Genomic DNA, 27,858 nt, shown 5'->3' on the forward strand with positions numbered 1-27,858 from the left:
ACCTTTATTTTGGGGTACCTACAAGGTACACTGAGGTATATTCTCAAAGTGGGAAAATTAACATGTGCTTGGATATGCCTAAGAAGATGAGTCAGTTTTAAAAATTATAGATAAAATAACTTGTGAAGCTATAAGTGACTTGGATTTATACTTGCAGTGAAAATTTTTGCACTTTTTTTTAATGGTTCAAGTGTGAAAAAATTTAAAAACCAAATGCCGTTATTCCGAATCCGTAACACACGTTTTGATTTCAGAGTTCCCAGCCTTTGTGTGTGTACTGCAATTGGATCACGGGTGTGTTAAGGGTACCTAAGTGGGGGACCTTGGGGCAGTCATAGCCCTTAGACCAGTCATGTCTGGCTGAAGGAAGCTCTGAATGCTTACCCCAGTGTTCTGTATACATTTTCTCATGCTCTACGAGCGTCAAGATGGGGAAAAGTTGACAAGTGCTTAACCAGGTCAGTATTATCACTTTGACAGCTTTTCTTCTTTGTTTCTAGTGGTATGATGCGCTCAAAGCGGTTGCCAGACTATCGACCGGAATACCAAAGGAATGGAGGAGAAAGGTGAGGCGGATTTGTATGGCTAAAGTACAAAAGGACCATCACTTTGTCCCTCTTGAAAGTGTCTGGAATGTCAGAAAGGACATTCTAGATTTAGTCATTTGAAATCTGTCTCTCTTCATTATTCATTAATTCAGTAAGTGTTTAATGATTATCTATGCTATGCCAGGTACTGTTCTGCTGGGTAATGGGGATACAGCAGTGGAAAAAAAAACCCAGCAGACCAAAATTTTTGTCCTCATGGAGTTTACAATGCATATAATATAAAGTAGGTCAGATGATGCTAAGTGCCATGCATAAAAATAAAGCAGAGAAAGGAATCAGGAGAGAGGAATGGAGGTAAGGAGGTAGCATTTTAAATGGCAAGGTGACATTTGAATAGGGCCCTTAAAGAGGTGAGCCATTGACCCCGTAGCTACCTGGTGGGAGAGTACTCCAAACAGGAAACACCCTCAGGTGAGAGCATCACTGAGGAGTATGCAAGCAAAAGCAAGAGGCCAGGGTGGCTGAAGCACAGTGAATAAAAGGGAAAGCAATGGGGGGGAGGGTCATAGAGGTAATGTGATGACCTTAGGGGAATGGCAGCTCATATAGGACCTTACAGGTCATAGTAGGACTTTTGCCCAATGTGAGATGAGAAGCATTGGGAAGTTTTGAGGAGGAGAATAACGTGATATGACTTATATTTTAAATGGACCACTCTGGCTACTAACTTGAGAATATGAAGGACAAGGGCAGCAGCGGAGAGACCAGTAGGAGACTTGAGATAATTCAGGCAAGAGATGGATCAGGGTTGTGGTAGTGTAGATGGAGAGAAGGTCAGATTCTAGATATATTTTGAAGGCTGGGTTGACTTGAATTCCTACTGGATTGAATAAAAAGTGTAAGAGGGATGTCAATGACTTCAAGATTGACCTGAGCTACTGGAAGGGTAGAGCTACTGTTTTCCCAGAGAGGGGACAAGCAGGTGTGTGTGTTTGTGTGTATGTCTGTATAGTTGGGGTGGCGGTGGATTAGACAGTTGGTTTTGGATATGTTAAGGTTGAGATGCCTATTAGATGTCTAAGTTGAAGATGTCAAGTGAGCATTTTGACATATGATCCTGATGCTTAAGAGAGAAGTATGGCTGGAGATATTAATCAGTGTTATTCCTGCTAAATTATGTTCAAATACCAAAACTTGGATTGCCATCTTATTAATTCATAAACGTAGTCTTTGTTTCCTTTTTTAAAAAATTTTATTGAAGTATAGTTGATTTTCAATGTTGTGTTAATTACTGCTATACAGCAAAGGGATTCAGTTATATATATATATACATTCTTTTTTATATTCTTTTCCATTATGCTTTATCACAGAATATTGAATATAGTTCCCTGTGCTATACAGTAGGACCTTGTTGTTTATCCATTCTATATATAATAGCTTGTATCTACTAATCCCAAACTCCTAATCTATCCTTCCCCCACCCCCTTCCTTTTTGGCAACAACAATTCCCATTCCTTTTTTTTTTCCCCCATTCCTTTTTTTAAATTTAATTTTTATTATATATTGGGGTATAGTTAATTTACAATGCTGTGTTAGCTTCAGGTGTACAGCAAAGTGATTCAGTTATACGTATACATATAGCCATTCCATTTCAGATTCTCTTCCCATATAGGTCACCACAGAATATTGAGTAGAGTTCCTTGTGCTATACAGTAGGTCCTTATTGATTATCTGTTTTACATATAGTAGTGTGTATATGTTAATCCCAAACTCCTAATTTATCCCCCCACCCCACATTTCCCCTTTGGTAACTGTAAGTTTGTTTTCGAAGTCTGTGAGTCTCTTTCTGTTTTGTAAATAAATTCATTTGTATTATAAACCAGGTCTTAATACTCCTAGAATCTGAACATTTTGGTTCCTCAAGATGCAATTAGAAATAGCATTATGAAACAGCTTTTCCAGATAAGGTAATGAAAGGAGTAAAAATATCCAGTGATTCCTTTAAAAAAGTTATTCATTATAGGAACCCATCTGTCAGTTTTTTCTGTGTGTGAGAGAGGGATGATTTAAAGGCAGAAGCCACTTTATGGTAAAAACAGGCCCATACTCCACGGATGACCAGGGAGCTCTTGCCCAAGCATAGAGCGCCATCCAGAGCCAGGTATAACAAGCTCATAAGCTAATTTAGCTATTCCAATGAACTGAAATAAAATTTGAAATGTTTTCGTTTTCTTAACAATATCCCTAATGGCTGGATCATTGCTTGGTACATAGTAGGAACTCAACAATATTAATTGAAAGAATAAACGAAAGCCCCTAATGGTACAGTTTAGTACAGCAAACTTTTCAGTGAGGTTCTTAGAGATTTCTACATGTAGGCTATATCTGTTCTACTAACAGCTCTCATTTTCTTATTGGATGCAATCATTATTTCCTGATAAAGAAAGATGAAATTATGTATTTTACTTTAGCATTCTTTTTTATTAATATTTTAGGTTTGGTTGACCTTGGCAGATCATTATTTGCACAGTATAGCCATTGATTGGGACAAAACCATGCGCTTCACTTTCAATGAAAGGAGTAATCCTGATGATGACTCGATGGGAATTCAGATAGTCAAGGTAATGCCCCTAAGTTTGGCTTATTGTCCTAATTTAGAAGAAAGATTCTAAGAGCCAGATGTTTCCTGGACAGAGGATCAAGCCTTATGGATTGAATGTCCGTGTATTTCCTGCTTCCTAATTTCATTAGTTAACAGCCTTTTTTTTTTTTTTTTTGCGGTACTCGGGCCTCTCCCTGTTGTGGCCCCTCCCGTCGCGGAGCACAGGCTCCGGACCCGCAGGCCCAGCGGCCACGGCCCGAGGGCCCAGCCGCTTCGCGGCCCGCGGGATCCTCCTGGGCCAGGGCACGAACCCGTGTTCCCTGCATCGGCAGGCGGACTCCCAGCCACTGCGCCACCAGGGAAGCCCAGTTAACAGCTTTTTAATGGGGAACTTGATGATGCCTTGTCCTCATAAATTTGTATGTTGCTAGTAAGAAGAAAATGTTTCCATTCGTATTCAACTTATTTATTTTGCTCACCTGATAGGAAATTGAAATTCCTTTTTTCTTTAGCATGGGTCAGTGCTTTTAACTGGATTTTAATGTAAAAGTCACTGAGAAATTTAAAGTTAAATCTATTTCATATTAGAATAATTGGGTACTTATTAGGATTTTGATAATTTCTTAACTGTCATTTTATGAAGATAGTTAGATTGACTGATGGGTTTACTTTAAACCAGATGGTCAAATGCTTAAGCCAGCTGTGGTTCACCTACCTGGATTATTACAGTTGATTAGAGCCTGGCACCGAAAGCCAAGGATGCTGATTTGATTTAATCCCATTATTATTCTCTTACATAAGCCTCTAGCACATGCTTTTTATTTTATATGAGTACATTACGTGTGATGCTAAACTGAGGTTTTAAAAGGAAAGTTGTTTCATCTAAATTTCGGTCACCAGAAGTTGGCTAATGTTTTGGCAGATTTGAAGATATGTTTTTCAGGAGGAGGTCCTAACTAAAATGAGCTATTTTCTCATCTAACTTGGTCTGTTTCAAGCATATAATATAAAAAAGGAACTTTTGTATTGTATGCTTGAAAAGCCTTTGCATTGTCCACATTTGAGCTGTTTATTTGGAATTTAGGTGTATGTTTCCCAGAGATGAAGTATTCCATATTTGAAATATTTTCTTTCTATTTAAGTTGTGAATTAAGGCAATGCACATTTTATAACAATCATGTTATTAAGAGAAGTTTTTTTCTCTTTGAAATGAATGATATGTCAGTAAAATGACTTCAGCTCCTGAAAATCATAGTCTCTGTTGGGTAATTAAATTATAGATATTGCCCTCACTAAATATTAAAGCACAGTAAATGTTTCTGCCTCTTTTATACAAATTTATAAAACAACTTGGAGAGAATGGTTTTTCTGTCTCTTTACAGTACCGGTTACATTTTTTTATTCTTTTCATTTGGCTCCTTAATACTATTTGGAGTTTTGATAGCCAAATATTATATCATTTTTTATAGAAAGAAATAATGTTAGCATCTATCATACATGTGTTAAAATGACTTGTTTTATTTGAGATGTATGATTAAAATAAACTGTCAATTTATTTGGAATTATAATGCAGTATTAATTCTGAGTCCCTTTTTGTGTTAACTCTGGAAATACTTTTGGTAGAAAGTTTGCCTGACTGAAATTCCTCTTGAAAATGCCTCAGCATATTAGAAAACTAAAAAAAAAAAAAAAAAAGTTTTGGTCCATGTGTTTAAGTTGCATATACATTTTTGAAAACTAAAATCCATGTTGATACTCTGACTCTACTGAATGCTGAGGCAGAGAAAAAACTAAAGTTTTTTTTTTTTAGAGAGCTTAAGGAGGTATTTAAAAAAATGTTGTTTCCCTGTCATTTTAGGATCTTCACCGCACAGGCTGCAGTTCTTACTGTGGCCAGGAGGCTGAGCAGGACAGGGTTGTGTTGAAGCGGGTTCTGCTGGCCTACGCCCGATGGAACAAGAATGTCGGGTATTGCCAAGGCTTTAACATCCTGGCTGCACTAATTCTGGAAGTGGTGGAAGGCAACGAAGGCGATGCTCTGAAAGTGAGTATCAGGCTCTGAAGAAGGCAACTAAAATTCTTCAGAGAGTGAAATACTGGAGCTATAACTTCTCTTCCCTGGTGCTCCACCTCCTTCCAGGGTATTGACTAAACCTTTCTTATTATCCATGACACCATTTCTCCCAGGTTAAAGCCTAGTCACATGACAGACTTATGTAGCTGCCAAATTTGAGGAGAATGATTATGTTTTTAGTCTCACTTATGAGACATCATATTTTTTTAAATTTAATTTTATTCTTTTAACATCTTTATTGGAGTATAATTGCTTTACAATGGTGTGTTAGTTTCTCCTGTATAACAAAGTGTATCAGCTATACATATACATATATCCCCATATCTCTTCTCTCTTGCGTCTCCCTCCCACCCTCCCTAGGTCCCACCCCTCTAGGTGGTCACAAAGCACCGAGCTGATCTCCCTGTGCTATGTGGCTGCTTCCCACTAGCTATCTGTTTTACATTTGGTAGTGTATATATGTCCATGCCACTCTCTCACTTTGTCCCAGCTCACCCTTTCCCCTCCCCGTGTCCTCAAGTCCATTCTCTACGTCTGCGTCTTTATTCCTTTCCTGCCCCTAGGTTCTTCAGAACCATTTTATTTTAATTCCATGTATATGTGTTAGCGTACGGTATTTGTTTTTCTCTTTCTGACTTACTTCACTCTGTATGACAGACTCTAGGTCCATCCACCTCACTACAACTAACTCAATTTCATTTCTTTTTAGAGACGTCATATTTAAAGCAAGCTGAATACTAACTGTACTGATTTTCCAGAGATGCCTAACAAATTAGTTGCTTCAAACAGCCAACGTGTATTACCTCACAGTTTCTTTGAGTCAGGAATCTGGGTGCAGCTTAGCTGGCTCAGAGTCACATCATTGTGGCATTCAAACTGTCGGCTGGGGCTTTAGTCTCATCCAAAGGCTCGATTGAGTAGGGAGAGCACAGACTTTCAAGTTCATTCATGTGGTTGTTGGTAGGATTTCATTCATCACAGATTGTTGGACTGAGAGCCTCAGTTTTTCTGCTGGCTGTTGTTCTTTGCTATGTGGACCTCTCCATTGTACAATGTGGTGGCCAGCGTCCCTCAGAATGAACGAGAGAGTAAAAGAGAACTGCAAGTCAGAAGAGATTACATTACAGATCTGTAGCCTAATATCAGAAGTGACATTCCATCATTTTTGCGATTTTTTTTTTTAACATCTTTATTGGAGTATAATTGCTTTACAATGGTGTGTTAGTTTCTTCTTTATAACAAAGTGAATCGGCTATACATATACATATATCCCCATATCTCCTCCCTCTTGCGTCTCCCTCCCACCCTCCCTATTTTATTTATTTATGTATTTATTTATGTATGTATGTATTTATTTATTTATTTTGACTGCATTGGGTTTTTTTTTTAACGTTTTTATTGGAGTATAATTGCTTTACAATGATGTGTTAGTTTCTGCTTTATAACGTAGTGAATCAGTTATACATATACATATATCCCCATATCTCTTCCCTTTTGTGTCTCCCTCCCTCCCACACTCCCTATCCCACCCTTCTAGCTGGTCACAAAGCACCGAGCTGATCTCCCTGTGCTATGCGACTGCTTCCCACTAGCTAGCTATTTTACATTTGGTAGTGTATATATGTCCATATATATGCTACCACTCTCTCACTTTGTCCCAGCATACCCTTCCCTCTCCTCATGTCCTCAAGTCCATTCTCTAGTAGGCCTGCATCTTTACTCCCGTCTTGCCCCTAGGTTCTTCATGACCATTTTTTGTTTGTTTGTTTGTTTTAGATTCCATATATATGTGTTAGCATATGGTATTTGTTTTTCTCTTTCTGACTTACTTCACTCTGTATGACAGACTCTAGGTCCATCCACCTCACTACAAATAACTCAATTTCATTTCTTTTTGTGGCTGAGTAATATTCCATTGTATATATGTGCCACATCTTCTTTATCCATTCATCTGTCGATGGACACTTAGGTTGCTTCCATGTCCTGGCTATTGTAAATAGAGCTGCAATGAACATTGTGATACATGACTCTTTTTGAATTATGGTTTTCTCAGGGTATATGGCCAGTAATGGGATTGCTGGGTCATATGGTAGTTCTATTTTTAGTTTTTTAAGGAACCTTCATACTGTTCTCCATAGTGGCTGTATCAATTTACATTCCCACCAACAGTGCAAGAGGGTTCCCTTTTCTCCACACCCTCTCCAGCATTTATTGTTTGTAGATTTTTTGATGATGGCCATTCTGACCGGTGTGAGATGATATCGCATTGTAGTTTTGATTTGCATTTCTTTAATGATGTTGAGCATTATTTCATGTGTTTGTTGGCAGTTGTATATCTTCTTTGGAGAAATGTCTATTTAGATCTTCTGCCCTTTTTTGGATTGGGTTGTTTGTTTTTTTGATATTGAGCTGCATGAGCTGCTTGCAAATTTTGGAGATTAATCCTTTGTCAGTTGCTTCATTTGCAAATATTTTCTCCCATTCTGAGGGTTGTCTTTTTGTCTTGTTTATGGTTTCACTTCTTGTGCAAAAGCTTTTAAGTCTCATTAGGTCCCATTTGTTTATTTTTGTTTTTATTTCCATTTCTCTAGGAGGTGGGTCAAAAAGGATCTTGCTGTGATTTATGTCATAGAGTGTTCTGCCTATGTTTTCCTCTGAGAGTTTGATAGTGTCTGGCCTTACATTTAGGTCTTTAATTCATTTTGAGTTTATTTTTGTGTATGGTGTTAGGGAGTGTTCTAATTTCATTCTTTTACATGTAGCTGTCCAGTTTCCCCAGCACCACTTATTGAAGAGACTATCTTTTCTCCATTGTATATTCTTTCCTCCTTTATCAAAGATAAGGTGACCGTATGTACATGGGTTTATCTCTGGGCTTTTTGTCCTGTTCCATTGATCTGTATTTCTGTTTTTGTGCCAGTACCATACTGTCTTGATTACTGTAGCTTTGTAGTGTAGTCTGAAGTCCGGTAGCCTGATTCCTCCAGCTCCGTTTTTCTTTCTCAAGTTTGCTTTGGCTATTCAGGGTCTTTTGTGTTTGCATACAAATTGTGCAATTTTTTGTTCTAGTTCTGTGAAAAATGCCATTGGTAATTTGATAGGGATTGCATTGAATCTGTAGATTGCTTTGGGTAGTATAGTCATTTTCACAATGTTGATTCTTCCAATCCAGGAACACGGTATATCTCTCTATTTGTTTCATCTTTAATTCTTTCATCAGTGTCTTATAATTTTCTGCATACAGGTCTTTTGTCTTCTTAGGTAGGTTTACTCCTAGGTATTTTATTCTTTTTGTTGCAATGGTAAATGGGAGTGTTTTCTTAATTTCACTTTCAGAATTTTCATCATTAGTGTATAGGAATGCAAGAGATTTCTGTGCATTAATTTTGTATCCTGCTACTTTACCAAATTCATTGATTAGCTCTAGTAGTTATCTGGTAGCATCTTTAGGATTCTCTATGTATAGTATCATGTCATCTGCAAACAGTGACAGCTTTACTTCTTCTTTTCCGATTTGGATTCCTTTTATTTCTTTTTCTTCTCTGATTGCTGTGGTAAAACTTCCAAAACTATGTTGAATAATAGTGGTGAGATGGGCAACCTTGCCTTGTTCCTGAACTTAGTGGAAATGGTTTCAGTTTTTCACCATTGAGGACATGTTGGCTGTGGGTTTGTCATATATGGCCTTTATTATGTTGAGGTAAGTTCTCCCTATGCCTACTTTCTGGAGAACTTTTATCATAAATGGGTGTTCAATTTTGTCAAAAGCTTTCTCTGCATCTATTGAGATGATCATATGGTTTTTCTCCTTCAGTTTGTTAATATGGTTTATCACACTGATTGATTTGCGTATATTGAAGAATCCTTGCAATCCTGGGATAAACCCCACTTGATCATGGTCTATGATCCTTTTAATGGGCTGTTGGATTCTGTTTGCTAGTATTTTGTTGAGGATTTTTGCATCTGTGTTCATCAGTGATATTGGTCTGTAGTTTTCTTTTTTTGTGACATCTTTGTCTGGTTTTGGTATCAGGTTGAAGGTGGCCTCGTAGAATGAGTTTGGGAGTGTTCCTCCTTCTTCTATATTTTGGAAGAGTTTGAGAAGGATAGGTGTTAGCTCTTCCCTAAATGTTGGATAGAATTTGCCTGTGAAGCCATCTGGTCCTGGGTTTTTGTTTGTTGGAAGATTTTTAATCACAGTTTCAATTTCAGTGCTTGTGATTGGTCTGTTTATATTTTCTGTTTCTTTCTGATTCAGTCTTGGAAGGTTGTGCTTTTCTAAGAATTTGTCCATTTCTTCCAGGTTGTCCATTTTATTGGCATATAGTTGCTTGTAGTAATATCTCATGATCCTTTGTATTTCTGCAGTGTCATTTGTTACCTCCCCTTTTTCATTTCTAATTCTATTGATTTGAGTCTTCTCACTCTTTTTCTTTTTTTTTTTGCCGTACGCGGGGCTCTCACTGCTATGGCCTCTCTCGTTGCGGAGCACAGGCCCCGGACGCACAGGCTCAGCGGCCATGGCTCACCGGCCCAGCTGCTCTGCGGCATGTGGGATCCTCCCGGACCGGGGCATGAACCCACTTCCCCTGCATCGGCAGGTGGACTCTCAACCACTGCGCCACCAGGGAAGCCCTCCCTTTTTTTCTTGATGAATCTGGCTAATGGTTTATCAATTTTGTTTATCTTCTCAAAGAACCAGCCTTTAGTTTTATTGATCTTTGTTATCATTTCCTTCATTTCTTTTTCATTTATTTCTCATCTGATCTTTATGATTTCTTTCTTTCTGCTAACTTTGGGGTTTTTTTGTTCTTCTTTCTCTAATTGCTTTAGGTGTGAGGTTAGGTTGTTTATTTGAGATGTTTCTTGTTTCTTAAGGTAGGATTGTTTTGCTATAAACTTCCCTCTTAGAACTGCTTTTGCTGCATCCCATAGGTTTTGAGTCGTCATGTTGTCATTGTCATTTGTTTCTAGGTGTTTTTTGATTTCCTCTTTGATTTCTTCATTGATCTCTTGGTTACTAAGTAGTGTATTGTTTAGCCTCTCTGTGTTTGTAGTTTTTACATATCTTTTCCTGTAATTGGTATCTAGTCTCATAGCGTTGTGGTCAGAAAAGATGCCTGATATGATTTCGATTTTCTTAAATTACCAAGGCTTGATTTGTGACCCAAGATATGTATGATCTATCCTGGAGAATGTTCCATGAGCACTTGAGAAGAAAGTGTATTCTGTTGTGTTTGGATGGAATGTTGTCTAAATATCAATTAACTCCATCTTGTTTAATGTATCATTTAAAGCTTGTGTTTCCTTATTTATTTTCATTTTGGATATCTGTCCTTTGGTGAAAGTAGGGTGTTAAAGTTCCCTACTATGATTGTGTTACTGTCGATTTCCCCTTTTATGGCTGTTAGTGTATGTTTTATTTATTAGAGGCCCGTCAGTAGTCCAGCTTGTATTCAAGGGGAAGGGCATATACAAGGGTGTGACTGCCAGGAGGTGTAGACCCTGAGAGGTCACGCTGTAAACTGCCTTATTTGTTATGCTTAATTCTGGTTGGATCTTGTTAATAGGTTGCTTTCACATCTGGGGCAAGGTATGAATGAAGTAGGCTGAGAGTGAATGTCTGTTATGGAAGGTGTTTGCATGGAGAAAGGTTATGGAAGTGAGTTATGTTTCTTATCTTTTAATCTTTGATGTCTAGGGCCTTTTTTTTTTTTCTTGTGGTTTGCGGGCCTCTCACTGCTTTGGCCTCTCCCCTTGCAGAGCACAGGCTCTGGACGCCCAGGCTCAGCGGCCACGTCTCACGGGCCTAGCCTCTCCGCAGCATGTGGGATCTTTCCGGAATGGGGCACGAACCTGTGTCCCCTGCATCGGCAGGCGGACTCTCAACCACTGTGCCACCAGGGAAGCCCTAGGGCCTTTTTTAGTAAAAAAATTCTGGAAACACTTTGAGATGGGTCGCTAGCAAGTTAAACTTATAGGTCTGAATATGACTCAGTGAGTCACCACAAATAGTCTTTATGAGAAATGAAGCATTTCAGATGTAGAGGATGGCCACTGCCTTATTTGCTTGGTGTAGTATGGGGTTGCTTATTGATATTTGAATCCTGAAGCTGTTTTTGATTGCAATGTTGTGTGATGGATGGGATGAATACTTAGTCTTTGTATTCAAGATCCCCCGCCTCCTCCCAATTCTGTGTTTGATTGCAGCAAATAACTTAGTGATATTCTTAATCACTCACTTAATGTCATATGGAAAAATAAACACATTTTCCTCCTGGTTTTATACACATCATGGTGTAATTAACTATAAATCCAGCATGACATGATCTAAATCTGTATTTACCCTCTCGATTTTTCCATTCATGTATTTAAGGAAACAGCTTTGAAGGTACTCGTTCATCAAATAGGCAGGGGTGAAGGGGAGGAGGCAGTGACAAATCAAATACGTGAGTTTAAAACATTTTTTATTAAGCAATTTTGTTTATTCAGTCGATCAGCTTTAGTCGTTTTTTTTTTTTTTCTGGTGTAATTTGCATGACTATAAAATGAGAGCTGTCCAGTTGAAATGTTGAAATAAACAGGTTTGGGAAAGGGGATATAAATGCCAATCAAATCACAAAATCTCAGTGATATTTGAGAAACTAAAAATTCACATAAAAAGATGGATTATTCAAAGCTGAGAAACTGAATATTTATATTTCTGCCTCTAAGAAAATGAACTCTGTGGAATGAAATGACATCATCATCATTTTGGAATCTTGTGGTTAGACATTTAAGATGCAGAGGAAGGTTGGGTTTATGAAGACACTTCCGATGCTAAGGAAAATATTGGGTGTCATTGTTTTTCCAGCAGCTCTTTTCGCCTCTGCAAGTTGTAGTTATTAGGGAAATGAATAGTTTATCAGAGTAGGTAAACCATTTTCCCTGCTTTTTTTGTGTTTACTGTTTTTTCTTAGTAACTGTTTTGTTTTTAACTATTTGTTAAAAATTTGAAGCTTCCCCATTATGTTTTGAATACTTCATTTTTAAGAGCAGTTTAGATTCATAGCAAAATTGAGAGGAAAGTACAGAAATTTTCCATATACCCCTTGGCGCCCCCCCGCCCCCCCATGACAGCCTCCATCATTATCAGTATCACTCACTAGAGGGGTACATTGGTTAAAATCGATGAACCTACATTGACACTTCAATAATCAAAGTCCACAGCTTACATTAGGGTTCACCCTTTGTGTTGTACATTCTACGGGTTTGGACAAATGTATAATGACACGTAGTCATCATTAGAATGTCATAAGGGTATTTTCACTGCCATAAAAATGCTCTGTTTTCTTCACTCCCTGCCCCCCTTCCACTAATCTTTTTACTACTTCCATAGTTTTGCCTTTTCCAGAATATGATATTGTTGGAATCATACAGTATGTTGCCTCTTCAGATTGGCTTCTTTCATTTAGCAATATACACTTATGGTCTCTCCATGTCTCTTCATGGCTTGATAGCTGGATTCTTTTTAGTAATGAATAATATTCCATTGTCTGGACCTACTGGAGGACATCTTGGTTGCTTCCAAGTTTTGGCAATTATGAATAAAGCTGCTATAAAAATCCACATGTAAGTTTTTGTGTGGACATAAATTTTCAACTCCTTTGGGTAAACACCAAGGAGTGCAATTGCTGGATTGTATGGTAGGAGTATGTTTAGTTTTATTAAAAAAAAAAACTCATCAAACTGTCTTCCAAAGTGACTATACCAGTTTGCATTCCTACTAGCAAAGTCTGAGAGTTCTTGTTGCTCCACATCCTTGTCAACATTTGTTGTTGTCAGCATTCCAGATTTTGGCCATTGTAATAAGTGTGTAGTGGTACCTCACTGTTGTTTTAATTTGAATTTCTCTGATGACTGTGATGTGGAACATCTTTTCATAGCTTATTTACCACCTGTATATCTTCTTTGGGTGTCTGTTAAGGTCTTTGGTCCATTTTTTAATCAGGTTGTTTGTTTTCTTATTGTTGAGTTTGAAGAATTGTTGTACATTTTGGGTGACAGTCCTTTTTTCAGATCTGTCTTTTCAAATATTTTCTCCCAGTCTGTGGCTTTTCTTCTAATCCTCTTGGCAGTGTCTTTCACAGAGCAGAAGGTTTAAATTTTAATGAAGTCTAGCCTACCAAGTATTTCTCTCATGGATTGTGCCTTTGGTATTGTATCTAAAAAGTCATTTAAAAGTCATACTAAAGGTCATCTAGGCTCTGTTATCTCCTAGGAGTATTATGGTATTGTGTTTTAGATCATAGGTCTATGATCCCTTTTGAGTTACTTTTTGTGGAGAGTGTAGGGTTGTACCAGCACCATTTGTTGAAGAGACTGTCAGTTCTATTGCCATTATGTATCCTATTTTTTTTAAAGATCTAATGTTTGGTCTTTGGAATACAGTAGTAGGTGAAGTAACATAGCTGACATAGTACATAGCTGGCTCTTCTGTCTTATGTCAGATTTTTTTTTTTGTACGTGGGCCTCTCACTGTTGTGGCCTCTCCCGTTGCGGAGCACAGGCTCCGAATGCACAGGCTCAGCGGCCATGGCTCATGGGCCCAGCCGCTCCGCGGCATGTGGCATCTTCCCAGACCGGGGCACGAACCCGTGTCCCCTGCATTGGCAGGCGGACTCTCAACGACTGCGCCACCAGGGAAGCCCTTATGTCAGATTTTGAGATGCGTTTGGACAGAGAATTTCATTGTGTCACAAGAATTACTGTGACAATCGGAATTCTTTTTCTTGTTTTCATGTAATTTTGAGGGATTGTGATGCCTCATAAAAACTTATAAATTCATTTAAAAATCTTTCTTGGTATTATATAGCTTATTCTAGATGAAAAGTGCAGTAATAGACTGTTACCTTTAAATTTTGCCTTCAGATCCCATAAATCTTCTCCTTACCTGTAGAGCGCGAGGTCCCTGACAGTGCTCTCTGCTCTGCTGACAATTTGCTCTCCCCTCTGCTGGCATGTGTGAGGGCTTCCTCCCTCCACAAAGGCTGAACGTACTGCTTTTACTGCTAAGCTCCTATTTTCAGGGTGATGCTGCATTTACCTGGTAAATTCTGACCCTGTGTCAGAAGACTAAGGCGGTTCCCTGGGCCTGTTCACTCCTATAGTAAAGGCCGTGGGGGGCCTTCTTGAGAGTATGTCCCCAGTCTTACTGACTTAGTCAAAACTATGACCCTAGGGCTTCCCTGGTGGCACAGTGGTTAAGAATCCGCCTGCCAATGCAGGGGACACGGGTTTGAGCCCTGGTCTGGGAGGATCCCACATGCCACAGAGCAACTAAGCCGTGCGCCACAACTACTGAGCCCGTGTACCACAACTACTGAAGCCCATGCACCTAGAGCCCGTGTTCCTCAACAAGAGAAGCCACTGCAATGAGAAGCCTGCGAATCGCAATGAACAGTAGCCCTTGCTCGCTGCAACTAGAGAAAGCCCATGTGCAGCAACGAAGACCCAACACAGCCAAAAATAAATAAATAAATTTATAAAAAACAAAACAAAACAACTATGACCGTAAAAGTAGAAGTTACAAGCCAAGGATGAGGGGGAAATGGGCCCTTGGCAGGTCTGGGAGATAATTTTTTTTTTTTGAAAATAGTGTTTTGTGATATGCTGAAAATCAAAATATGAGACAGCTACCTCTCTACTAACGTATAGAACCCACTATGATTTTGTTCTTTTATTTTTTAAATTAATTTATTTATTTTTGGCTGCATTGGGTCTTCATTGCTGCACGCGGGCTTTCTCTAGTTGCGGTGAGCGGGGGCTACTCCTTGTTGCGGTGTGCAGGCTTCTCATTGTGGTGGCTTCTCTTGTGGCGGAGCACGGGCTCTAGGTGGCGGGCTTCAGCAGTTGTGGCATGCGGGCTCAGTAGTTGTGGCTCGAGAGCTCTAGAGCACAGGCTCAGTAGTTGTGGCACATGGGCTTAGTTGCTCCGTGTCATATGGGATCTTCCCAGACCAGGGCTTGAACCCGTGTCCCCTGCATTGGCAGGTGGATTCTTAACCACTACACCACCAGGGAAGTCCTATGATTTTGCTCTTAATTTTGCTTTTTCTGTGCTCTAGGGAAAGAGCAGGTCTTCTAAGGAGGAGGGCGTAAACAGAGCATGCAAGCTGACATATAGAACTCACGTGTGTTTTGCTGGGTCATTCTGGTGGTCCTTGACATCTTAGAAAAGATAGAAAAATCAGATAGAAAAGTCAGAATGAAAATAGTAATTTGAAGAGCATGAGCCAATCTCATGAAAGAAATCCCAATTTAAAAGTACCATTTGCTCAAACAAAACCTTGTTGCACTCTCCCAGGAGAGGAAGTGGACAAAAAGCCGACATCAGTTGTCCAAATAACCCAGGTTGATGGTCAGTGAATCTTGAGACCGGCTGCAGTTGGGATGTTCCATGACAGGCCAGCTCTTGGTTTTCAGGTTAAGGTTGTAAAACTGTGCTGATATCAGGGAGCCGACATTGAGATTCCTGCCGGCTGCTGAGAAAGCACGTGCTCCGTGGCTTCTCAGAAGGAGGCTGAGGGGTGTGTTTATCATCACAGCTACTTATAGGATGAACTCAGGTCTAGCGGCCCAGCTAGAAGTTTTAGACATTGGCAGATGTGGGGTCTGAGGTACTTAGACAGTTATGCCGCCCGCTCCTTACCCAGGGGGAGAGGAGCCTTGAAAATCCAGAACATTTAGTTCTGACATATGTAAAGGATAGTGTGCTTTGGCTAACTGCATTTTATCTATTTGAATATGTTCTATTTAAGATATGTGAATATACTGGTTTTTATGAAGCAATCTTCTTTTTTTAATTTATTTTGTTTGTTTTTTTGGGGGCTGCATTGGGTCTTCATTGCTGCATGCAGGCTTTCTCTAGTTGCAGCTAGCAGGGGCTACTCTTCGTTGTGGTGCACGGGCTTCTCATTGCGATGGCTTCTCTTGTTGCGGAGCATAGGCTCTAGGCGCACAGGCTTCAGTAGTTGTGGCACGTGGGCTTCAGTAGTTGTGGCTCACAGGCTCTAGAGCGCAGGCTCAGTTTTTGTGGTGCGCGGGCTTTGTTGCCCCACGGCCTATATGAAGTGATCTTATTCTTTATCTTTTTCTTCAGATTATGATTTACCTTATCGACAAGGTACTTCCTGAAAGCTATTTTGTCAACAATCTCCGGGCACTGTCTGTGGATATGGCCGTCTTCCGAGACCTCTTGAGACTGAAGCTCCCTGAATTATCTCAGCACCTGGATACTCTTCAGAAAACTGCAAACAAGGAAAGTGGAGGTAGTGATGATTCAATGCTATTTTACCTTTGAAAATACTTTACTTCTCTGGTTCCACTGTACATAAGAGCCTAAACCTTGAATGGAAATATGTGTTTTCAGATATTTCTATTGGTGAGAGTTTAGTGCAATGAAATAGATTTCTAGAGAACAAAAACAAAACTAAAAACAAAACCAAGAACAAAAAACAGAGGGGCAAATGTTGAACCTCTAACTGGTTATGGTTAGGAACTCAGACAAGAACCTAATACTTCACCAGTGCCAGATCACCAAGTATATATTGTACTCTAGGTAAAGAAGGGTATCCGTGTCTTGCCATCTAGTTAAACTGCTTTAAGTTGGCACCAAAACTACAGGAGTTCTTTAAAACTGAGCTACAGGTACAGCTTAGCACAGACTGTGGTTTTGCCTCAACCATTGATGTTACGGAGAGTGGAATATGTATTTTCATAGAGTTGTAGGAGATAAAAGCAGTCCTTTGGACTGAGTTCCTTTGATTCATTCATGCGAAGGGTATTTAGATTTACTTGAGATGAATGGGCCTGGTCTTGCTGGAGAAGGGCTCTTTTGGACCTCTGTTTAGAACCTGAGCCCTGCAGGAATGGACTGGGCTGAGTGGGGCGGTGATGGAGACAGCTCTGCAAGCAGCTCTGCGTCTCCTCCATCTAGCCGGCTTCGTCCAGCTTGCCAAGTACCTGAGCTCGTAGCTGTCATCATACCCACTGCTTGCACTTCCCCGGCTGTGCTCAGGATACCAGAAATAGAATAGTCAGAAGTTTGCTATGTTTCCTTTAAATGGTTGCCAGTTCCTGATCCATGCATCTAAATCTGGGAAAATACGAAAGGATTTTGAGGACCCCTATCTATGATTAAGATACACTGGAAATTTTAGTGACACCTGAGCGTCTCTAAGCATTTTCTTCTAACTCATTTGAGCAATCTTACTTAATTTGGCTGTGCAGTATACTTGTGAACCGATGGGGATTTCATAAAGCTTCCAGCGAGACCAAACTTTTCTGTCCTGGAGTCAGACACACTTTTACTGGGCTCCATGTTTCCCCTAAATGCCCTGTACTTGCTTAAGTGGTGACCTCAGATTCTAGTCTCTGAACAAAGATATTCCTTTGTTCATAGGTAAGAAGCAAGAAAATGAGTGCAGGAGAACAGATCTTGTTTTGCTTGTACTTGGGTAACTGCACCTTCTGACTGTAATTTGGAGGGAGGATTAGTCCAAATATCTAAATTTTTATATTTCATTAAAATACACGCTTATGTGATCACAGGAAATGGGAGGGGACTCTTTTTTTAGTGAATCCAGAAACTTCAAAGTGAGCTGGATCCCAGGTCTTTAAAACTGGGTATAGTTTAGTTAAAAATATTGTAAAATTTCACTTTGCTTGATCTCTGAGTATTTTGGGATTTTCCAGCTTTATTTCTGTTATTGATTTCTGGTTTAATTCCACTGTGGTCTGAGAACTATGTATAAATTAAGAAGTAGACAGGTAACTGCTAATGAGCAATTTTATTTTTATCGGCAGCATTTGAATAAAGGTAGGCTTTAGGAGGTTTTGAAAATCAGCTTTTACTTTTGAGAGGTTAAAATCCTTTTTATCCTGTTTTCGATGAGGAAAACATCCTCCTTAATTTTCAGCACCCCACAATAGGTAAAGCCAAATTAAATTTTAGGTTAAGATTTCTGAAATATCACAAAGAATCTGTGAAGTTCAAATTATTGAGATTTTTATTAAACACACCAATGTTCTTCAAAAAAAAAAAAAAAAAAAGGACAAAAGGAGGAAGGAACCAGAATTTAGAGATATAAAGAAATCAGCCAGGAAATAACATATTTGGGTGGACATGGGAGACTGAAAGAGGGTATTTTTATATCTTACAAGTTGTCGATTCTGGAGAGATGTAAAGTGTTTGTTTTATTTCAGGTGGATATGAGCCCCCACTTACGAATGTCTTCACGATGCAGTGGTTTCTGACTCTCTTCGCTACGTGCCTCCCTAACCATACGGTTTTAAAGATTTGGGATTCAGTCTTCTTTGAAGGTTCGGAAATCATCCTAAGGGTGTCGCTGGCTATCTGGGCAAAACTAGGAGAGTAAGTGATTTCCCACTGCTGTTCTTTTCTGTGGTGTTGAGGGCTTTACACCATTTTTGTGCTCTAACAAGTAAAGGATTGCTATTTAGGTTTGAGGAGGAGAGAAAGTTGTGAACTCGGTGCAATTGCTTCTGCCTTCTGAACTCTCAGATGGCTCTTCTGTGAATGTTGGGGGCAGAGAGAATCCATTTTACTGAAGGAGGCAAGCTGTTTCAGGCCTGTAGGTCTCCTCCTCCTCAGTGCTGGTGTCCTGCCTGGTCCGAACTGTCGGCATCTTTCCTGACACTGGTTGGGGAGAGGGAAAGGGATGTAGGTGGAAGAGGAACAGGCAGATCTGGAGAGGACTGGGTGGGTTTGTTGGTTAAGACTGCAATTTGGCTTATGTTTGAATCTTTATAATTTATTTTGTGAGCTGTGATAAAATTAAATGAGATAATATGTGTAAGGGTATCTAGCATGGTGCTTGGTACCTAGTCAACAGTAGAACTTACTTCATTTCATCAAGAGTTAATTCTAGGGGCTTCCCTGGTGGCGCAGTAGTTGAGAGTCCGCCTGCCGATGCAGGGGACACGGGTTCGTGCCCCGGTCTGGGAGGATCCCACGTGCCGCGGAGTGGCTGGGCCTGTGAGCCATGGCCGCTGGACCTGCGTGTCCGGAGCCTGTGCTCCGTGGCGGGAGAGGCCATGGCAGTGGGAGGCCCGCGTACCATTAAAAAAAAAAAAAAAAAAAGAGTTAATTCTATGTTGCAATCTATTACTACTAAACAGATTTTACTTACATTCTTGTCTAGTAGCAGAGCTGAAAAAACTAGGGTATTTTCACCTATCTCTAATATATTATGACTATTACATTAAAATTCTGCCTTTGGGGTACTGGAAGAGACATCAGGATGAAGTTGTTGCAGTTAACTGAAGATGCAGAGGATTTTAAAAAAAATTATATTGGAGTATAATTGCTTCACAATGCTGTGTTAGTTTCTGTTGTGCAACAAAGTGAATCAGCCATATGCATACATATATCCCCATATCCCCTCCCTCTTGAACCTCCCTCCCACCCCTCTTTGTGGTCATAAAGCACTGAGCTGATCTCCCTGTGCTATGGTGCTGCTTCCCACTAGCTGTCTGTTTTACATTTGGTAGTGTATATATGTCAATGCTACTCTCACTTTGCCCCAGCTTCCCCCTCCCCCCACCATGTCCTCAAGTCCATTCTCTTCATTCCTGCCCTGCCACTAGGTTCATCAATACCATTTTTTTTAAGTTTCCATATATATGCGTTAGCATACGGTATTTGTTTTTCTCTTTCTGACTTCACTCTGTATGACAGACTCTAGGTCCATCCACCTCACTACAAATAACTCAATTTCATTTCTTTTTATGGCTGAGTAATATTCCATTGTATATATGTGCCACTTGAAGATGCAGAGAAGTTTTTAATGTTTCTTTCCTAGAGCTGTAAATGACTTGATTGGGTACCCATAGACGACACGGATCAAAACTGTTTTCAGTAGCCTTTTTATCTATGACCAGTTGTTTCCTTGGAGACTTGCAGTATTTTTTACTTTTTGTAAGAAAGATCCACTGACTCTCAATTCAGGGATTAAAAAAAAGTCGTTGTGTGGAAGTATTTTTAAATATCATATAGCTATCTCCTTTGCCTTTGTTTTATTGTACATAGCTTTTCAGCTAGGCAAGTAAATTCATCTGTGCGGGGTTTGTTGTGCTATTTACTTATCTGATTACTTTCTTCCGATGTCTACCTCTTTCTGCAGTCACATATTTCCAACCTACTCTACACCTCATAAACTCTTTGAGCTTTAATAATTTCTCTATCAAACACTATCACATTCTAAGTGGTGTGATAGTTACTGAGTAATTAGCTTATGGGGTTAAAATGCTAAAGCACTTTACTGTATGCTGAGTCAGTTACGATCCCCTTTTTGTTAGTTCTTAATTATGGGGCAGGAGGAAAAGAGGTGGTTCTCATTTTATTCCCATCTATCCATTATCTGTAGGATCAGAATTTATTCATGTGGTCATCCCAGGGATGACACACTGTTGAAATAATAATAGCTGCACTTAAAATCCAATATTCATGGAGTGCTTGCAAAGGACAGGCATGGTTCTAAGCACTCTAGATGTAAAATTAACTCATTTAGTCCTCACCATCATCCTATGAGGTAGGTACTGTTATCATCCCCATTTTATAGATGTGGGCACTGAGGCACAGAGAAGTTATGTAAATTGCCCCAAATCACCGAGTTAGTAAGTGGAAAGGCCTGATTTTGAACCTAGGTACCTTGGCTTTATAATCTGTGCTTTTTTTTTTTTTTTTAATCTGTGCTTTTAATAATGTGAATCTATTGCTTATAAATAGCTCCTGTTTATGAAGTTCAGGGATCTATGAATCAGACTCGTAGAATTTTAAATGTTTCATAGTCTTTGCTTATTATAATTATACACGTTTTGAGCGTGCAGCTCGTTAAACGAAAGGCAAGGCAACCAACATGTATACAACATCAAGTACCTGCCGTGCCGTCATTGTGTTAGGAAGTTTACACACATCATCTCATTCGATTCTCCCCACAACCCTGTGAAGTAGGTAGGATTATTCTCCCTGTCTTTTCAAGTGAGAAAACTACCCCAGGAAGGCTAATTAACTAGCTCATTGTCCCACAGCTAATGAGTAGCAGAGCTGGGACTTAATCCTGGATCTTTCTGACTGTAATCAGTCAGACTCCAGGGCCTGTAATCTTGTCCACAAACTTTCCATTGGAAAAATCGTAAACAGTATGCAGGTGATCTCCAGCTTATGTGTTCCTGAGTAACATATGTGCCTTGTGTATGGTTATCCATGGGACCCTTCCCATCACCCTGCTTCTGCAACGTGAAATTTCCTCCTTTGCTCATACCAGCGGTACTTTTGGAACATGTAAGCTGTAGACCATCTACTTAGCCCCACTGGCATCTCTTTCACATGTCCTTTCTTTTCTGATCTGACTGCCTTGATTCCCTCCCTCGTTGCCTCATGCCTGGCACTGTCCTCCCTGGCCTCCCCGTCATACCCCCGAAATCGCCATGCCACCTCCCGGGCAACCTTGCCAAGGGCATGTCTGTTCCCACACTCCATATTAAAGGCCTTTCAGTGACTCTTGTCCCGAGGGGGCTCAGCAGGCAAGGGAGGCCATTGCGATCTGCTCTCTGTACCTCTCTGCCCTCAGCTTTCCCTGTTGCCCCCAGCTGTGCAGCTGCTCCCATGCTGGTGGTGGGGACCTACATGCATTTCCCCCGGTAGTGCCTTCTGTCTCCTGTATCCACATCTTTGGGATGCTTTTTCCACCTTGTCAACCTGCAGAATATTTTTCAAAACTCATCTTAGGCATTACTTCTCTTTTTCACTCTTCCTGCCACTCACAGGATAAACTTAACCACTTTATTTATGCCCACATGCTACTCGGTATTTTTCATTAACACGTCAGCCGTTTATTTCATTTATTTATTTACATGATTGTGGCAGTGGGATTTGAACAGCACTCCAGAGCATGGAATTTTCCTATCATCATATTGGTTTTGGATGGCTCTATGGAAATCCCCTAACCTTAGTTTATGCCAAAGAGCATGTCTCATGATTGGTGGGCAAATAGAGTTATCCTGCTATACAACGAATGTCATAATAGATAAAACAAATACACAGGTCTCTTTGCTTTGGGTTATTCCTTCCCTCTCTAGAAGAAGGATTAAAGTCTCACCTGTCTCACAGGATGGGAGGTGACATATTCTTTATTTACATGTCGAACCAAACACAAGAAACAGGGTGTAATTTCCAACTAGCAGCAGTGTCCTGAGAAGGGCTGAAAAGACTACCTGTGAAAATATCCTGTGGACTGATGAAATATGCAGATAAAGTTTTTGTATATTTCATCTTTCACTTCTACTGTGGTTTGATTTCAGTCTGTCAATGCCACTGCAGTTTGCAGATCCAGAGAAACAGATTCCCTCTAGGGAATAATTGTACTTGGGCACCCAATTTCCTGGTTATAATTGCTGATCCGTGATGGGTATTCTGATGTGTAGAATGTGTCACATGGAAACAATAAAGATGCCACAGATGGGGCTGTGAGTCAGCGGAGCAGCATAGCAAAGGTGGGAACTCATCCTAGAATAAGGACCTTTACATTGTCCTTCGAATTTTTAAAATCTTTTCTCTGCCTAAAACAGGCTGTCCTGTGAGTGTATCATAGGATTTTGACTTTTGTTGGTTGCTAACTTGGTCAATTTGATGGCAAGAGAAAACATGTCTTGTGCCTGCAGCATGTACCTGATAGCGTGGGTATCCTAAACAGTTCCTTTTTCTGTCCTTTATCTAGGCAGATAGAATGTTGTGAAACAGCAGATGAATTCTATAGCACCATGGGGCGCCTTACCCAGGAGATGCTGGAGAATGATCTCCTGGAAAGCCATGAACTCATGCAGGTGAGTGGGCAGTGCCACCCCCCTTGGCTCGGGGGACCCTGGTACCGTGGGAGCAAGCAGTGCGAGAGCAGCGATCTTGGGAAATGTATTTTCCCAGTCCTCAGGTGTAGTTTTTCAAATGACCAAGGGTCTATATATAATTTGTTAAGCATCTAACTGTGTCACAAGAGGAAGGAAGAAATGGATATTTGTTACGGCTTTCGTTCCAACTGTGTTGCTTAAAAATCATAACGTGCAATATGAAAACAAACCAAAAAACCACCAGAACACCTCCTCCCTCACCCCCCAAATCACCAGGTATTTGTTCTGAATCTGATTCTTAGCTGCAAAGGGAGACATGTGGGGAGAAATATTTCTGAGAAGGGATTATTGAGGATAAAAAGGAGATAATTCTAATCAGCATTTTGGTTTATTTGTTTTGCCCACATTTGCAACTCATGTTATTACATATGCATCATAAATTTCAAAATGGAAGACTTGAAGGGTTTGGTCATTTTCCTGGCATGTTGCTGTATCTCAAGATTACATTCTCCAAATCATTAAAATTGGCAGTGAGTATAGAAGAGATAGCGGATTTGTTAACACGCGCTCTTCCATTCGGCTCTATAACATGAGTTTTCTGCAGTCTCCTCCTGCTTTTTTTTTTTTTTTTTTTTTTTTGCGGTACGTGGGCCTCTCACTGTTGTGGCCTCTCCCGTTGCGGAGCACAGGCTCCGGACGCGCAGGCTCAGCGGCCATGGCTCACTGGCCTAGCCGCTCCGCGGCATGTGGGATCTTCCTGGACCTGGGCACGAACCCGTGTCCCCTGCATCGGCAGGCGGACTCTCAACTACTGCGCCACCAGGGAAACCCTCCTCCCGCTTTTGACCACTGCTTTTCTTGCTAGTTCTTCCTTCCTCCTGCCCACTGACCAAAGTTGGTCTTGTCCAAGGTTGTCCTTGAGCCTTAGTTCCTTCTTTCTCTGTGGTTTCTCTCTCCTTTTTTTTTTTTTTTGGTGTCAACTTTCATGTTGCGTTCCATGCCTGAGGTCATTTCTGGGTGGTGGAGCCCAGTCAACAGGTTAGAAAACAGAGACTCAGGCCCTGATTTAGGACTTGTCAAGTGAAGAGGTTCCAGTTCCTTTGCTTGTATCCTGGTACCTCCAGCTCTTTCTCAGAATCCCTCACCTTTAGCAGACAGCTGCCCGATTCACTGAGAATACTGACCACCTGGTATAACTTCCCTGAACATTCATATTTTGTACTTCATGTTTTCTTTGCATTGTCATCTGGTCTTTCTTCCTGTCTGTCTCAGAGGTGGAACGCTCTATCTGCCCCTGACCTCTGTGTTCTGATTTCAACTCCTCTCACACGTCCTGGGCTGTTGCTTCATTGCTCATTCTCTCTCTTGGAGGGAAGGGCCTTTTATTGAACATTGTTGTGGATGTGAGGTCCAAGCTTGGCATTTTCCACGTGTGAGATCCTTTACATCCTACAGAATTGCCTGGTTCACATGCCCCAGGCGGGACTGTGAGATCTCATCCCTTCTCCCTCGCTCATGAGACTACAGTGACTACTCACTGCCTACAACACAAAGCATGGCTTTCTCAGCTTATCATCCAGTGCTCTTGACTGTCCGGCATTAACCCATCTTTTCAGCCATAGTTCCTATTCCTCCCTTTTGTACCCTTGACCTCGTCTAGTCAAGTCACACTGTCTTCCATGTTCCCAGAAATGCCTGGGAATATGCCTCCTCTACACCTTTGCTCTCTCTGTTCCGTCTTTCTCTTCTCCCTTCACGTATTTCAGGCCTGCTTCCTTGTGAAATGTCCAGTTCAGATGCCATCTTCTTTGTGAAACGTTCTGATAGTCTCGACTAAAAGCGTCTCCTTTGCCTCACCACATTTCCCTTGTACCTCTTCTGTGAGCCTTCATTACATTCTACCTTGATTTGAGGCTGTGATACTGTAAGTTCCTTAAGGACAGGGACTGTGCTTTGCTCATAGCACATAGCACTCTGCCTTTTACTGGTGCTGCACAATACATGTATTAATTCATTAAGCAAATATCTATGGAGAGTCTGCAACTAGTTTTCTGCCTTCTCTTTCTCAGTAAATGTTCGCTGAATTAAACCACACTCAGAGATGATGGCCCTCCTTCTAGGGTCCGCCTGCTCTAATACAATCCTCACTTTGCTGCCAGAGTATTTGTCCACACTTACTGCTTTGGTCATTTTATGGTTCTTCATAAAACCTGTGCTTCCTTGTTATCAACTGCAGTAAATAAAATGTTTCAGCCTAGTTTTCTAGGCCCTGTATTAACTTCTCCAAATATTAAAAGAACATCTCTCTCTGTCAGAAGCCTTTCTTGAGGGAATTAATATCTGGTTTTACCTTTTTTTTTTTTTTTTTTTGGTATGGTACGCGGGCCTCTCACTGTTGTGGCCTCTCCCGTTGCGGAGCACAGGCTCCGGACACGCAGCCTCAGTGGCCATGTGGGATCTTCGCGGACTGGGGCACGAACCTGCGTCCCCTGCATCAGCAGGCGGACTCTCAACCACTGCGCCACCAGGGAAGCCCTGGTTTTACCTTTAAAGATGGATCGGAGTAGGTCGGGCTGTGTGTGTGTGTGTGTGTGTGTGTGTGTGTGTGTGTGTGTTTGAGGCAGTGGTGCAGAGCAGACAGGCAGTTCATGGCTGAGGGAACAGCATGAGACAAGGCATTGGCAATGAAAACCTTTATGGTGTGGGAAGGAAGCTACAGGAGTTTGGTATACAGGGATGGCTCGCGGGAGACCACAACCCATGGTTAGGAGTGTGGACTTGATCCTGGAGGTCAGTGGTTGTGAGGTTGTGCTTGCTGGAGTTCTTGGGCCTCTGTGGAACCTTTGGAAAGAGAAGAAGAGCTGTGGGCCTGAGAGGTTTTAGGGAGAAGAGGGAAATGGTCTCAGTTGTGTCTGATGTTGATTACAGGGGCAACTCTGTGAAGGGTGGACTTGAAGGGGTCACCATGGGGAGGCAGTGAAGGGTCGAAGCAAGAATGGAACAGAGGCAGTACTTAGAAGGTGAAGTTGACAGGACTTGGCCATGGGAAGTGGACATGGGGTGAGGGAGAAAGACAGGGAGAACCAAGGACAGCCCCCAGGTTTCTGGCTTAGGAAGAAGAGGAAAAGTTCACAGGGGAGGAAGGTGGATTTGTCTTCACACTGGTTGCATTGGAGGTATTCTGTGGTGGCCCCATTTCTTACCTATCCAGAGGCGCTCCCCACTACTTCACAGCCAGGACCTATTGCACTGGCCATAGCTCTGTCCCCACCCAGTCCCCTGTGGGCCTTGCTCATCCCCATGACAGGGCTTGTGGTTCCCTCTGACACCCTATCTGGGCAGATCCTTTCTGCCTACCGGATCCTACTCAGTCTGTTCTCCCCTCCCCTCAGGCTCTGTCATCTCAGCCCTCGTTGATGATACCTCTTCCCTACTCCTTCAGTACTTAAGATTGTCAGCAATTGACTTAATGTTCATTACAAATTATTTTATATTGTTTGGTATTTTTTCAAATATGTTAATCTTATCTAGCAACTTCCTTAATGATAAGGGCCTTGTATTACCCTGTATTCCCATAACATCTAATGTAGCGCTAAGAACCCACCTGGTTGCTCAGTGCATACACAGAATTATAGACCATTAGAACTCGAGGCAGTGGTTTTCAAACGTGACTGTGTGTAAGCAGCACGTCAGGAGTGTATTAAAAGGCAGATATTTGGCCCGTGGGTGGTTCTGATGCAAGTGGCTTTGAGCTAACACTTAGACAAACACTAGTTTGAAAGAAGCTTAACAGTCCACTAACCTAATTCTGTCATTTTACAGAGAAGAAACTAAGACGTGGAGAGTGAGCCTCTTGCCATATTCTTAGGTTGTCTAGTGGCAGACCCAGAACTGGGGCCCAAGCTCGACACCTGGCCAGTGCTTCTCCTCACCACCCAACACAGGGCTTCCACCTTATTGAAAACATGACTTTCTAAAAGCTGAAATCCCTTTTAGAAGAATGAGGAACGTTTTATCTCACCTAAAGTTTAAACATTGCCAGAAGGAATGATAGATATGTTGAGGTACTCCATCTTTGTCCTTCAGGAATTTCCAGTCTTAAGTATTAAGAGATGGGCTTCCCTGGTGGCGCAGTGGTTGAGAGTCCGCCTGCCGTTGCAGGAGACACGGGTTCGTGTCCCGGTACGGGAGGATCCCACATGCTGTGGAGCCGCTGAGCCTGCGCGTCCAGAGCCTGTGCTCCGCAACGGGAGAGGCCACAATAGTGAGAGACCCACGTACCGCAAAAAAAAAAAAAAAAAAAAAAAAAATAGAAAAGAGCACCTCTTCTTTACTCTGCTTTAAGAGAATCCTGGAAGGAAAAATGTAGGCTGTGGCTTGATTGATTAGAATTCCATTTTAGCAGCATTTCTCCTGCCGAGGGAAACATCTGGTGAAGATGAATTGAGCCTAATTTTGTACAATTTATGTTTTCATGTTTCTTTTAAAGCATGTCAATAATGAAAAAGAGAAATACAGCTCCTTTTCAGCAGTGCCTAAATATAAATGTCTATTTAAATGTGTGTTGGTAGTTTGGGCAGTAAATAGGCTTGGTTTTCCTTGACATCGTAGAGTATTAAGGAGAGAAACGCTGAATGTCATTTCAAGCACTCTCTTTTCTGTACTCTTAAAAAAAATTAATTCAATGGCTGTGATCCAATTATGGTAGACTTTTAAGTCTGTCAGCA

At 41.0% G+C, this 27,858-nt stretch overlaps 1 protein-coding gene across 2 annotated transcripts in view; it reads left to right on the forward strand.

Annotated features, from left to right (window-relative positions):
* Window positions 1–27,858, forward strand: part of TBC1D30 (TBC1 domain family member 30) — an 87,082-nt gene that overhangs the window by 43,273 nt on the left and 15,951 nt on the right. For both annotated transcript variants that reach the window (XM_027106917.1, XM_027106916.1), the window contains 6 exons: window positions 501–566; window positions 3,044–3,169; window positions 5,009–5,194; window positions 16,365–16,533; window positions 18,470–18,638; window positions 23,005–23,110. In XM_027106917.1, coding sequence (XP_026962718.1) covers window positions 501–566; window positions 3,044–3,169; window positions 5,009–5,194; window positions 16,365–16,533; window positions 18,470–18,638; window positions 23,005–23,110 — 822 coding nt within the window. The remainder of the gene's footprint in view (window positions 1–500; window positions 567–3,043; window positions 3,170–5,008; window positions 5,195–16,364; window positions 16,534–18,469; window positions 18,639–23,004; window positions 23,111–27,858) is intronic.

The sequence above is a fragment of the Aethalodelphis obliquidens genome, unplaced genomic scaffold, assembly GCF_003676395.1.
Source record: "Aethalodelphis obliquidens isolate GAN/ISIS:26980383/991018 unplaced genomic scaffold, ASM367639v1 scaffold8, whole genome shotgun sequence".
NCBI classification, from domain to species: domain Eukaryota; kingdom Metazoa; phylum Chordata; class Mammalia; order Artiodactyla; family Delphinidae; genus Aethalodelphis; species Aethalodelphis obliquidens.